This window comes from Phasianus colchicus, chromosome 7 (genome assembly GCF_987193195.1).
Source record: "Phasianus colchicus chromosome 7, bPhaCol1.hap1.1, whole genome shotgun sequence".
Taxonomy (NCBI): domain Eukaryota; kingdom Metazoa; phylum Chordata; class Aves; order Galliformes; family Phasianidae; genus Phasianus; species Phasianus colchicus.
This window is the reverse complement of record NC_143442.1, coordinates 1,582,948-1,596,481: the sequence shown is the minus strand read 5'-3', so window position 1 is coordinate 1,596,481 and position 13,534 is coordinate 1,582,948. Positions and strand designations below refer to the sequence as shown.

At 41.7% G+C, this 13,534-nt stretch overlaps 1 protein-coding gene across 7 annotated transcripts in view; it reads right to left on the bottom strand.

Moving 5' to 3' along the window:
- Positions 1–23: 23 nt before the first annotated feature.
- The window catches only part of CACNB4 (calcium voltage-gated channel auxiliary subunit beta 4), an 81,934-nt gene continuing 68,423 nt past the window's right edge, over positions 24–13,534 (bottom strand). For 3 of the 7 annotated variants that reach the window (XM_090143462.1, XM_031590804.2, XM_090143464.1), the window contains 2 exons: positions 13,212–13,397; positions 24–9,463 (listed from right to left, as the gene is read on the bottom strand). In XM_090143462.1, coding sequence (XP_089999588.1) covers positions 9,203–9,463; positions 13,212–13,397 — 447 coding nt within the window. In that variant the 3' untranslated portion in view covers positions 24–9,202. Of the gene's footprint in view, positions 9,464–11,875; positions 11,929–11,961; positions 12,357–12,588; positions 12,655–13,211; positions 13,398–13,534 lie in introns of those variants that run through there. The other 4 variants (XM_090143463.1, XR_016468087.1, XR_016468086.1 and 1 more) reach the window with 4 other exon arrangements.

Sequence of the window (13,534 nt, the reverse complement as noted above, 5' to 3'; positions counted from 1 at the left end):
CAACACGGCAGCCGTGCTGCTGTTTCTCACTTGGACACTTTGGGATGCATGGGTAGATGTGCTGCTTTCCTTCCGTCTGAAGGCTTTCTGACCACGCTGCTTTCTGCTCAGCACTGCCTGCTTTATAGCCTCAAGGTCTTTACTCTGAACAAAAGGTTACTTTTACCTCAGCCAGTTATGTTTTGTCTTTCTGCAAGACTTGAGGTCAGACGCACAAGCAGTGCTTATTTTCAGCATGAGGCTCTGGTTTTGCCACAGCACAGAGCTCCAGACAGGGCCCACAGCTGACACAGGTGCCTCTGTGTTAAACAACACCGGTGGGCCCAATGAAGAAAACACACCTACAGTTATCTGAGTAATAGATGTAACTGTGCTGGAAACTTCCATTTTGATAGTGGCTCCTTGCTTTTATTTCCCCTGCTGCAATATTGACTGTAGTTGCAGCAAGACCAGCAACAGTCTCCGAGTTTCTGTGTGCATCTGCAGGCATTCGTGCTTTGTGCTGAAATATTCAGTCCTTAAGAGCTGAAGAAAATAAACATCCTGGTAATGAACCGGCACATTACACCTTTAATGGCATGAAATAAACCATGCTCTGCGCCAGTAACGTTGGTAGCCATCCAGCTTGAAAATAAGTAGACACAATGTGCCATTGTCCCTGGGGTTCACCTGTATGCTTTTTAGCAGTGTTCAGTCCCAGCAGCACTCGGCCTGCAGCCACCCCTTCTGCTGCTGTGCCTCCACAGAGACTTCCAGGTGTGCACAGTGGATTTCTGTTTGCAGACCTGGTGCAAACAGCAGGTGATCCCAAAACGCAATGGGCTGGCACCAGGGTTAGTTGAGACAGAACTCACACACAACTATGGAAGAGGATAGCAAAACTCAGTTATTTTGAATCTTTAAATAGAAAAGCTCTTCCCTCTCTCCTTCTCCCCTCTCCTCCTGCTCCCCAGGTATTTTTTCTTTTTTTTGATGGTTTTCAGCAACATTTAAGAACTGTATTTGGTTCTGCCAGCACCCTGTCATGCTACTCAACTGCCAGCAGCCTCTCTATAGCCAACAGCTGCACAAACAGCTGCATTTTGACCAGGTAAGGGATCATACGGTGGATTTCAGGATCAGGAAGATGTTAAGATTTCAGCTCCTGCTTCCTTCTGGTAGTTCAGTCATAGTTTACAACAAGCCTGTGGCCTGATTCAACATGTGGTTCTTTACATGCTAATGCTACCACCTGGCTGCTGTTCCTGGTGGGAGCTTTCTAGGGAAGCACTGCAGTTGGCACAGTTTGTAGTGATTACGATTATTACTCCTGGAAATTCAAAAAGCCTTTGTCAAATAGCACACAGTTTTGCTCCTAGCAACCGCAGAGCAAAGCTGAACATGTAGAAGAGACAGGCAGGATATGTGGCTCGCAAACCTTCTACTTCCAGGAATGGATCAAAACCACACAAAAGAATGTATTTTTTGTTCTATTTATTCAAAAGGCCACAAACTCTTTATTAAACAGCTTTGATTGAAACTCACATGCTAGAATCTACTTTTGAACAATCAGACAAAGTGACTCGATTTGTGTTTAAAACGCTGCATGTATGTTAGACACTTAAAGCTGATTCCCACCATAAGCACACAGATTACCTGGTACCTGTATTTCTGCCCGCAGAAGGCAGGTCCTGGGCAGGAGGGCTGCAAAGCAGGCAGAGCTGGTTCCTGTGGGTGCCAGCCAGCTTGGGGAGGCACCAGGAGCACCTGGTGGCACTCCAACAGCAGCAAGGAGCAGCAGGTGGGTACAAAGGGCAGGCAAGCAGCACAACACCCTGCTGGGCTCAGAGCTGCTCTGTGCCGTCTGGCTGTGCAGGCCCTGGCTCACGCTGCTCCCAGATCTCTTACGTGGCCACTGTGTTTTTGTTGGGTTGCTGGTTATGCGCTTTGAAGAAAATAAGTCTGTTTGCTTCCATGTGGAACAACTCCAAAAGGGAACTCACCCTGTAATTTCACTCCCACGACTGCTTTTCAGGTTTAGCTAAAGGTAGCATCTTTCAGTACTTTCCTGTTTGCAGGATATTATAACCTGGTTTTGCTTCTTTCTTAATACCTCACATTATTCTGATAGTTGCTTCTTTCTAGAAACAAGTGTTAAATTAACATGAGGATCGGTTCCAAAGACCATTACATTCATGAGAATCTTTCAGCATTTGGCTGAAGGATTTTGGTTCTTGGTGGAGCAGTGAGATGTTACGCAGACTTCTGTGCTTCTGAGCTGTGATTATTTAAGAGCAGATAGATTTAAAAATAAACACCACTCATTTCACAGACCAGATGCACGTCTTTCTTCAGAACCTCACTGATATTGACTAAAAATGCTAACAGGAGAAACCACTGCCAAAACCCATCATCAAACAATAAAAATGCCACAACATTCAGAACTGTTTCCATCAGTGACTCTTCTGAGTACTTTCTCGGTCTTGAGTGCTGGAACACAGAGATTTACAAGACTTCTGAGTGCTGTTTGTAGTTTTTGATTTATTGTAGAAAAGTTATTGTAATGCAGTTCATTTTTGTACATCTAAATCCCATAAAACAAATCCATAGAAATGAGGATACTAACAGCATGCAGTCTGCATTTTCTTTTTTAAATGATTCTGATCACAAAAATAACAACACTTTCTTTTTCTTTGAAAGCCACTAAAAGCAGAGGGAGAGCAAAGCATGCAACACTGTACACATTTGCATAGTATATTTTACCCAGCATGCCTTGTAGAATGCTACACATACAGTATCTAGAAGTAAAAACCGAAAGGGGCAAATCAGCAGAACGGAAAACATGAATTTGTGGGTCTCATTTTGGAGTAAAGGCAGCCACATCTTTACCAAAGTGCCCCCGAACTGGCTCCTGGTGGGGCTGGGCACTGCCAAGCTGGCACTGGGAACGAGTTCGGGTGAGGAACAGATCTTCTGGGAACTGAGAAGCCCAAGGTCCATGGTTTGCAGATTGAGCAGTATTCACCTTTTCATTACCCTCTGCTTCTCATGCATACATAAAACAGCACTGTGCCTGATCTTCTTCCTGTGCTGTTCTCGTGCAATTTCACTTTGTGCGTACGAGAGGAGGACTGGGCTGTTCAAATGGCAGCCCAACCCTGGGCCTGAACAGCATAAGCTTGCTGTCCCTTCAGTTCTGAACACACAGCAGTATCAGTGGCAGTTTAGTGCTGACCCTCCCAAAGCAATTCAGGTGCAATATTCTCTCCTCCACGTCCCTCACCTGGCACACAACAGCATGCAGCACTACGGCCCTAAGAGCTCACTGAGAATTTCATTGCAGACCTTGGGCTGCTCGGACAGGAGTGCTATATTCATCAGTCAGATGCCAAAATCTATGCACTGAATCAGAAGTTTGCTTCTGTTTATGGAATTTCAGTTCCGAGGAGGAAATCAGCAGAAATGAATACAAGATTCTGTAATTTTAAAAGGTTCTTTCTTCATTAGTTAATATGAAGTTATTGAAAAATCAAGTCATATGCAAAATGCAAGGCCTTAGAAATAAAATGCTTAAGTATCAGGCAACAAGTTAAACTGATTGAAAATGCAATAAATACATTAATGCTGGATCAAAATACCTATTTTTTTTTTTCAAAAACACAATGCCAAATGCAATAATGGAATTACTGTAAATTTGTGCTATTACAAATGTGCTTCTTTTCCCTTGCTCTGTTTTTTCATGTTTGGCAAAATACACAATTCTGTATTGTACAGTATTATTTCCTCACTATATTGATCTTCTACTGCTTATACAGAGTAGAAGCAAAAAAAGGGGGCTCTGGCATTCAGTTAATTTTACTTTGTATTTCAGGAACCATTCGTAAGGCGTGTGATAAGTGGTATATGACAGTTATGGCTAGACCCTGCAAGCACTGACTCTCAGGCAAGGCAGTAATACGCACTGTGCCCAGCAGCAGGTGTTTGTAGGGCCCAGGCCACACAGTAACTCACTGCCAAGAAACCTGGGGGCCGAATGCAAGCCAGAAGCATCACTGAGACCAAGGCCATGCTGCTTCTAGCTTCACCACTCTCAAAGGAATTAGCTATGAATCATGAAATGAATGACACTCTCATTGCTGTCTCCAATAATTTCCGCCTCCTCCCAAACCTCTGCATGGATTCACTTGGAATGTTTCTCTGGACTTTTTAAATGGATTGTGCATCAGGAAAAATCTGTCTCCAGCTTAACAAAGGTTTTGATACAGAGCAGAATCTTCAGCTCTTTTTTAAGCAAATACCTCATATGTACTTTACAACATTATTAAAATATCCCTGTACTTTTAAAGACATGCATACCTTTATTTTTCTATGTAAAATAAACTGGATTTGAATAACAACCCAACAATCATCATTCAGATGACTGCCAGTGAAGGAACGTACTTTTGGCCTCCTTTTTTCCCCCAAAGTTAAAGCTGGCTACATTACAGTGCCTTACAGTTCCTTACCCTTTGGAGAAGTCAGGTTTGAAGGAATGAGAGGCAACTGCAGCAAAAGATAGCAGAACCTCATGAATCTAAACTGACATTAAAGCTGTCATCCAGGAAGAAAATTCTCTAACTCCAATGTGGTGTTAAAAAGCCAACTGGGGAATGTAACTCAATTTTATAGTAATGACTTTCAGGAGTGAATACAGATCTGTATTACTGATATTCTACCCAATGTGCATCTGATTTTTTTCTTCTTCACAGTGTCTACTTTTGATTTAAAAAAATGACGACCATGGAATCAAGGCCAGGCTTCACAAGTACTCAACTTGGACAACAAAATCTATTAGAATGACTTTTAAGATATTCTGAAAGCCAAAACAGTAACAAAAGCCCTCATTTACTTAAATTAGCAATACTATTTTGAGAACGTTAGAGCCAGTAAAGTGATTTGGAGAGGTTTCAGAGGACTCCATAGTACTGAGACCAAGTGGGATTCAGAAGACCTGCAGTCAAACTGATCTGTAAGCTGAGGGCCTGTGCGCATCTCAGTCGACTGTCCCTGCCTCGTTACCCCTGCAGCCACCACTCCCCGTTTGCAATTTTCATTCTCACAAGTATGTGTAAACATTATTTTAAAAGGGGCGCAAAAGGTTACCACCCCAGTTACAAACTGAGAATAAGCTTTCAAACCTAGAGAAAAACCAGTGGCATTGCTTCTCCTTGCAGAAAGCCAGCATTGCACTCTGCATATGGCCACCAGCGACCGCCTGCTGGAGCCCCAGAGCCGCCTCCCACCCCACCATACCCAGTGCACCTGGGTCCAGCACAGCAAGCCAGAAACGTCAGATCTAAGTCAGGGTGTGCTCCAGGAGCTACTCTTGCTCATCATGTACACAGTCTAGGGCTAAGAGGATTTCTTGAGGTACAATCTAGGTGTAGGGCCACGCTGCACCATTAGTTCTCAAGCAGAGGAACTGATTTTTACCAGGTCGAATGTTTAGGAAGCAATCATAGAAGCTGGCCCACTGTTGATAAACTACAATTTTATACAGAATAGCTTTCATTGTGTTCCTTTGAACAGCAATTTCATAATCTACTCACTGCAGAAATATAGCCAGTTGTGAGTTGCACATCCCATGGGATAAATGTTCAGCTACATGGCCACTAAATGAACCCGTGCATCTGCTAAATACAACCTGCCAAAAAGGAAATACTTTAAATTAGGAATTTAACAATGAATTGTCTTTAAAGTGCATTCAAGAGTTCGAAAATATTTTAATTCATCCTAAACATACGAATGCACCGCCTTATATTGTCTTTAGATGTTAAGACTGTCATATCACTGTCATTGGCTGAGCTGTTGTTAACCCAAGTCTCCTAATGAAAAAAACATCAGGTAACAAAAAAGCCATCTAAAATTCTCTGTGTAAGCCAGAGCTTAGGAACAGAACCCCGACCTTTGCTTAATAATATTTGAATAATAAGAAGAAATGGTATGAGGACTGGAAAATTACTCGTATTCATTGAGGAATACATGAACTTCACAGCTGTATATAGCAGCATTGCATAATAAATCACAATACAGCTGCCTAGCACTGCTGCAGTTCTAATACAAACACTATGAGTTAACACATCCTGATCAACATTGCAGCTTTTACTGATTACTGTGTTTCCTAAAAATAATTTACTCTGTAAAATGAAAGAGTTCCAGTAGCTCGTGTCTAGAATAAATTAATCATCTATTAGCATGTTCAGTATATTTGTGCTTAAAGATATACCTGTCTCCAATGAAAAAAAGAAAACACACCAAGCAATGAGATCTGCTGGATCTTTTGTAACTGATTTCTTATATTTAAAATGGAGTGGGCAATGCGAGCAAAGAGGGTAAATTAATTACATACAATAGTAACCTTAAACCCATAAAATAAAGGATCTCAATGGGTTCTTCCAAGACAATACATGAAATCCCTCGCAAGCTTGTTTCTATTAGAACAAAGAAAGTTGTTTTGGCACTTCAGATGCTGCAGGTGATGGAATTTATGCCTATGTGTTGTGTCGATCTTTCCCTTTACTAGCATGACATGGAAGACTTAAAAACAAGGCTCCAAAAGGCTCTAGAAATAAATGCCATTTTTGTCTAGGAAATGATAAAGCAGTAACCTTGTTTACTAGAAAATATATGCAGGTGCTTCACAGCTACCTGCCATTAAAATGCAAGTATCTTCAAGCAGTTAAATGATCGGATCCCTAATGCTACTACAGAATAAAGATAAACAGCTGTCTAATCTAGCTTTATACATCTCAGTGCATCCTTTGCAATTAATACTTTAATGCACACAAACAAGAAACTTATTAAAGCTTATAGAAAATATGTTTTGCCTAATGCCTTCTTTCTCATGCAGGTATGTGTGCTGTACATGTAACAAAGATTTGTAAAAATTACTGGAGAATGCTCCACTGTGCTATAGCAGAAAATATTTGAGAAGGCAGCTGTAGCTACCATTCCCAGACCAGATCTTGCTGTGCTTTCTCAGCCTAAATGCACTTTTGGAATCTGTGAGCATTCAGCTGGAGAAAATCCAACAGGATCAGGTCTCTCATACCCATTCTTAACTCTTGTTACTCCAATGGATGCAGGTATTTAATATTTTTTTTCTTGGCAATGGGCCCACTTGAGTCATCCAGTAATGTTTAAGGTTTGCCTCTGAGGCAGTAGAATTGTTTAACAAATCAGTCATGCATCCATGATCCTCTAATGCTGCTAGAGATGTACGTCATTTTTGGCTGTACCAGACAGGAGATGAATTACTTTTCTCGTTTTGAACATCAAGAAGATAACCAGGCTCAGTGGTGGTGGAAAATATCAGTGATCTTTGTTAACTGGTCCAGAAAGTGGAAGAAACCATAATAATTAGGAAATTCTCTTCATGCTACATGCTCTTAAAGCCCACCCTGGGGAAGATACTCAGATACAAAAGTCAATGATCCTCATCTTTGAAAAAACTTTTGACACGAACCTGCATACAAAAATGCACGTTCAGCATAGTTGTGTCCATTTTAGAAAACATGCAGTGTGGAACTTCAGGAGTCTCTGCTTACAGACATTGCTGTGTTGTACAAAACTGCCAGTTACGCTCACTCTTTCAATCGTATTGGATCTAAGGCTTCACTGATGATGTAAGACAGAAGGTCTACTCACAGACATTGACCTATTTAAAAAAAAACTGAAGACTCAATAGGTGAAAAGAAGTGATCAGTAGGAAATAAGGCAGCAATATCTCCAAGGATTTATCGTAGTTCTTTGAATTAAAAATGTCAGCTCTGCATGCGAGCGATTATTTTCTGATTCTCCATTTTTATTGCACGCTAATTCTGATGAACGTATTACTTCCACTTCTATCATTTAGGGATGCTTAACCTCCCCCCTTTCCTCAGATTTCACTACTGGGACTGAAACTGATGTTCTTCTGGAGAGTTCTTGTGCGATGCTGGAATTTTCAGACATTCAGAGACAGATTTTGAAAGTTGCAACACGCAGGTACTCAGATGGACTGGAATGGAGGTACTCTACACGCTGGGTTGGAAAAGTATCATTTTCCATTTAAAAAGACAGGATACTCAAAATGGGGGAAAAAATATTACGTGTCTAGGTACCAGTTTTGGTACTCCTCCTACTACTACTACTACATTTGCCCCATCCCTGAGGCATTCAAGGCCAGGCTGGATGTGGCTCTGGGCAGCCTGGGCTGCTGGTTGGTGACCTGCACACAGCAGGGGTTGGAACTGGATGAGCATTGTGGGCCTTTGCAACCCAGGCTGTTCTGTGATTCTACAATTCTATGATTTTGGGACTACTAGCTGTATTCAGGTAAACAAGAGAGAGAGGAAAAAAAAAAAGACTACTCTCAAGCTCTAACCACACAAACTGTCCTGAAGTTTGTTCATTTTCCTGTTTCTGTTTCCCCTTGCCGTGTCATAGCTCATCACTGCTGACCCCAACACAAAAGTCAGTACTGGCTAAACTAAAGAAATCATTTTGCTGCAACATTCACGCCAGCTCTAAAAATAATTTCAAACTGGAAAGTATTTTGTAACTGCTGCAATAATTTGTGATTTTGGCACTCTCAACAGTTTACATTTGGTTTGTCTGAAAAAGCCATTCTGGAAGTAAGTAGTTAGGATAAAATGCTTTTATTCTAACTGTAAATGTAAATTGAGCTTCCAGCAAACAAATACTGTAGCTGACTTTCCAGCTTCTACCGGTTTCTAATTTTCAGATTCTTCATTTTTATCTTTTTCACTTGATTGCAACATGCTCAGGTTGACTTTCCAGTCAATTCACCCAAATTCCAACAGGAATTGGTTTATAAATTGGTTCCAACTGGAACTGGTCATTTGGAATTTCCAGCACAGGAAATTACTTTATAAGTGCCTCGATAATAACCCTAAGTTACAAACTGATGTGCCTAATATCTAACGATGAGAAAAGGTATGGCTATAAATGTAAATGCTGTACTAAAAATAAAAAAACAAAACAACAAAATACAATCTATATGACAGGGCATAAACGTAAGGGCATGATAACTCTTTTGTCCCCTACTTAACATCAAATGACAGCAGAGTGTAACCTCAGTATAACCGCGTTACATCTGCCAAATTAAGGTGAGTTGCTTTTCCTAGCTACGTTATGGCAAGTTATCAACTGATGAATACTATTTTTCCCCAGGTTCTTGAACTCAAAGCCTGTGTCGTGAATCATGGCTATATCCTCCAGGGGATCCTCGGTTCCTATGGGGTTTGTAAGTGTCCTGGTATGAGTCAGAGTACTCTTCTTCCACTAGAGGATAGTGATCTCGGCTGTGTTGGGAACTGGAAGACAAGCGGTTCCTGCTCTTCCGAGCCCTTTCGTTGTGATAATTTTCATCTGAGGTCATGAGACTTCGTCGCTCAATTGGAGAGTTCTCTGCAGAATGGCTGCTGTGCCTCATACGCTGGCTCTACGAGTATCAAAGAATCCAAGCGTTAGCACAAATCAAGAGCATTGGGTATTTTTAAGCTAGTTTGAAACTTTATTCTGAGGTCTTTCAAAATCCATCGACTTTCGTGAAATTCATTTTATATTAAAACCTGTATGCTCACAGGAATGGGTTACAAGAATAGTTTGGTTCCTAGAGCTGAAAGCAGACCAAACATGGTATTACAACGTGTATCTTACATATTACAGGTCGCTTAGCATGAAAAGTGAGCTGATGTATTCAGCATTTATCACCTTTCTCTGATCATGAACATAGTAACATTCATGCTTCTATTCTGCTTAGAAACAGTTTGTCGCAGGCTTATGGATTTTCAGAAAACAGCTGAAGAGGGCTTTTTCCCTGTTGTTTTTTAAAGGTTCAGCTCTCTGAGCTCTCTATAAGAAACTTCACACGACCCAGCAAATGACAGCAGTTAACTGGGCAGCAAAGTGATAATTAAAACGTTAACAAATTCTTCCAGCTAAAATACAGTATTTTAAGTAAATTAATGAGCTTTTTCTATCTTCACATTCCCAAAATGATGTATTACATTTATGACATAAAAAAAAAATTGGTTCATATATTTTGCCAATCAGCTGACACAATGAAGGGGTATATGCAGAAAACAATCCGGTTTACTGCCATCACATTAAGCCTCTCACTCGTACAGCTCTCAGAACAAACGTGGTCTGTGCTCTCCTTTCCTCGGATGACAGAGTCCCTGCTCTGATCCTGGCAGTGCCAGCAGAACGCTGCTATGATGGCTGCAGCCCTATGGCCTCAGGTTCACAGGCACACACAGCACTGCCTGCTCCTCTCCCTTCTGAAATTTCGGGCAAGGCACTCTGTGCTCTAAAACCTTCCTCCCATTGCTACATCCTCTCTGTGGCAACTGCTAAACTGCATAATTTATAGCAAAAGGCTTGTCTGCATGGGGAAGTAACTCTGCAGACAGGTGTACATTACAGCACAGCAGATAGGATGTCTCGTCTCGCAATGTGGATCGATGCTACCAAGGTTATCCACTGAGAGACTCCACGTTGTGAGCTGACACAGAAAAGCTGCTGATCTACAAATTTGTGCTTAATTACGGGCCAGCAAATTCTATAATGCCTTGCCCAAGTTTTCCTTGCAGTATCATGGCTTAGTAGTGACTGTACATCAAAGTCCATATATTTTCTTCACTAGTGAACTGCAACTTTCTATGCTTGTGTTCTCCTTCTTCCCTGCATTAATTTCTTCCCTGGATGCAAATTGTTATTTTCTTAAAACCTTTCAGTCTTTATTGTGATTGCATAGTCATTCTGATCCCACTATTTCCCCTCCTGAGATGTGTAACCATGGCATAAACCTGGTTTGGTTACCTGCTGCTGTTATACCCCAAATTACATTTGATCTGGTAGCACTGTCTGCACGACACTGCCTTCAGTAGTTGACTGAAAATGCCTCTGGAGCCTAAGGAGCACTGATCCCCACAACCTGAACTGCAGGATGCAAGTCTGTTCACCAGAATTAGGATGAGCTACATAGGTTTAGACCTAACCAGAGCTCAGCCACAAAGGCTAACCACTGGCCCCAGGTGGCAGTGACAATTTAGTCACCCTGCTGAGGCCTGCAAGTACATGTGAGCATCCCCATCACTCCCTGCTAAGCAGCTCACAGCCAAGGACGGAGAGACCACAGGCTTTGGAAGATGCACCACACACCTGTAATGGGACACACCTGGAGCTGCTAGTTTTACTCTAACTTAGCTGTACATATGCCAATTACTTCACCCTAATGACCTTCACGAAGCCCAAAGGTTCAAATTAAATTAGAAGCTTCAATCACAATATGTTCCAAGTGACAGCTGAGTGAAAAAGAGACACCCCCAAATCTTGATTGGGTAAAACACAAATCCCAGCAAATCTGTATCAGATTCAGGTGTGACTGCTGTAAAAAGCTTGGGGGCTTTTAGTATTTGGGGCTTCTGGTATTTGGCTCCCTGAGGTATCAAGAGAGAAGTCGTCACCAGGCTGTATGGTATAAATTCTTAATTAACCATAGGCACCTAAGCTAGTTTGGTTCCCAGGATTTGTGTGAGGGCTTTAATCACCACCATGACATCAGAACATTTACAACTGAAACAAATGCTTCCAAAGGCTGGAATTAGCACACATCCTCTCAGTGGGTAAGCACTTCCAATGCTGGAAGTCTTCAAGTCAACCGTGTAAAAACCCCCAAATTCTTGAAATGGGCCTGAGTGCTGGAGTAGCACTGAGAGCCACGTCCTGCAGTCCTCAACTGGCATCATTGACTCAGGGAGAAATTTACCCCTCTGCAGAGAACTAGCACCATTCAGGTCCCAGCTAAGCCTTCACAATGAGGGTGAAGTGGGAATTAGGTGATGCATACCTTCAGCCAGCCCACTGCACAGGGGTGATTTTCATCTTCAGTGTGAGTTTTCCCTAAGTAAATGGAGCAACATTTCACAGTCACTGCTGGTGTCCATTGATCAGAGAGAAATAAATGCCTGAAAAAAATTCTGTGGATACACCCAGTTTTCAAAATGAAACTGAAGAGGTGACAGTTCTACAGATGGTATTTTATTGTCATGACGGGATGGAAAACTGAAATTTTAAGGCAAGTGAAAATGGAAACAACATTTTACATGTGTGCTTTATTAGTAACAGAACAGTGCTTGTGCGTTCAGCCAGTCAGGAAACAGTGGCTTACTGAGCCTAATAAAATCAAGCACATCATTAGAAAGGTGAGCACCAAACAGCATGCACCTTCATGAAGTGCCATTCACCCACAGAAAAAATAGCTTCATTTTCATTAGAAGCACTCAACCATGAGTCACCTCCTTCAAAAGCGTTACCTGCTTCCAGACATTCTACAAGCAGAACAGAGGTTAAATTTGTCAGGTGAATTATTCATCAAATCTCATTTGCCCAATCTACTTTTGACATACATTAGAAAGTGCACGTTCCTATGAAGTCACACACACACACAACAGCTTCTGAAATGCTCAGACTTGAGAGTTCACTACGGTCCTGATCTTCTCAAGCATTCACAACTATTACTTCAACAACACGTTCTGTTTTCAAACTTAGTAAAGCACGTACTTCTCGTTAAGGACTATTTACATGCCACGTTTGAAGTGTCAAAGTTCAGCCGTTTTTGAGCTATCCCTGCGAAGAAAAATGGTCAGAATTTTTTTCAATGGGTAAAAAAATGGAAATTATTCACACTCAAAGAACTCAAAAGGTGAAGGCATTCTGCTGACACAAGACAAGCATGGATGTTCATCACCCAAATGCAAATGCTTTGTGAAGTTATGAATTAGAAAATGGGACATTAGAGAAACTGTTCTTCCCAACTACAGCAGCCATGAGCTCCACTGCTGTGCCACAGCGTATTCTCAATCTGAGAGCATCCCACTGGCAATGGCATTTTTTCCAGATTAAAAAAATGCCATTTTTTAATATGGCCAGGACACCACTTGCCAGCAATGTGTGCAGCCTTTTTATTTCCCACTTAAGTCAGAGCTGTCCCAGTGCTTCAGCTGTGTCTGCGCTATGGGCCTCCAGCTTGCATTCTTGCTGGCTGTGGCCAAACAGTTGACACTGAAGCAAGTAAAACTGATGCTATACACAACACAGTACACCACTTTCCCCCCAGAATTAAAAATAAAATAACAAAATACCTGACCTGCGCTGCTGTTTGGGGCTGAAATGTATTTTCATACCTGCAGTCCAGAGATCGCAGCAGGGTATGGGGACAGTGCAGTGGATCCTAAGTTTCGGCCAAGAAGAGGAGTCATGGGTGTGCTACTGGTGGTGTGTGTAGCACGCCAGTAAGCCTCCAGGTATTCTGCCAAGTGTTCGCAAGCATCTTCGAGCTGGTTTTCATCCAAAATTACATCAAACATTTCCTGATCACAACAACAAAGCACGGTTCATTACAACGTTATGGGTGAAGTGAGAGAGGTGTTAAACAATTCTCATCATGCTAATACTTTAGAATCAAATAAATAGCAACCAGAGCACAGCAAGTGCAAAGCAAAGTGAC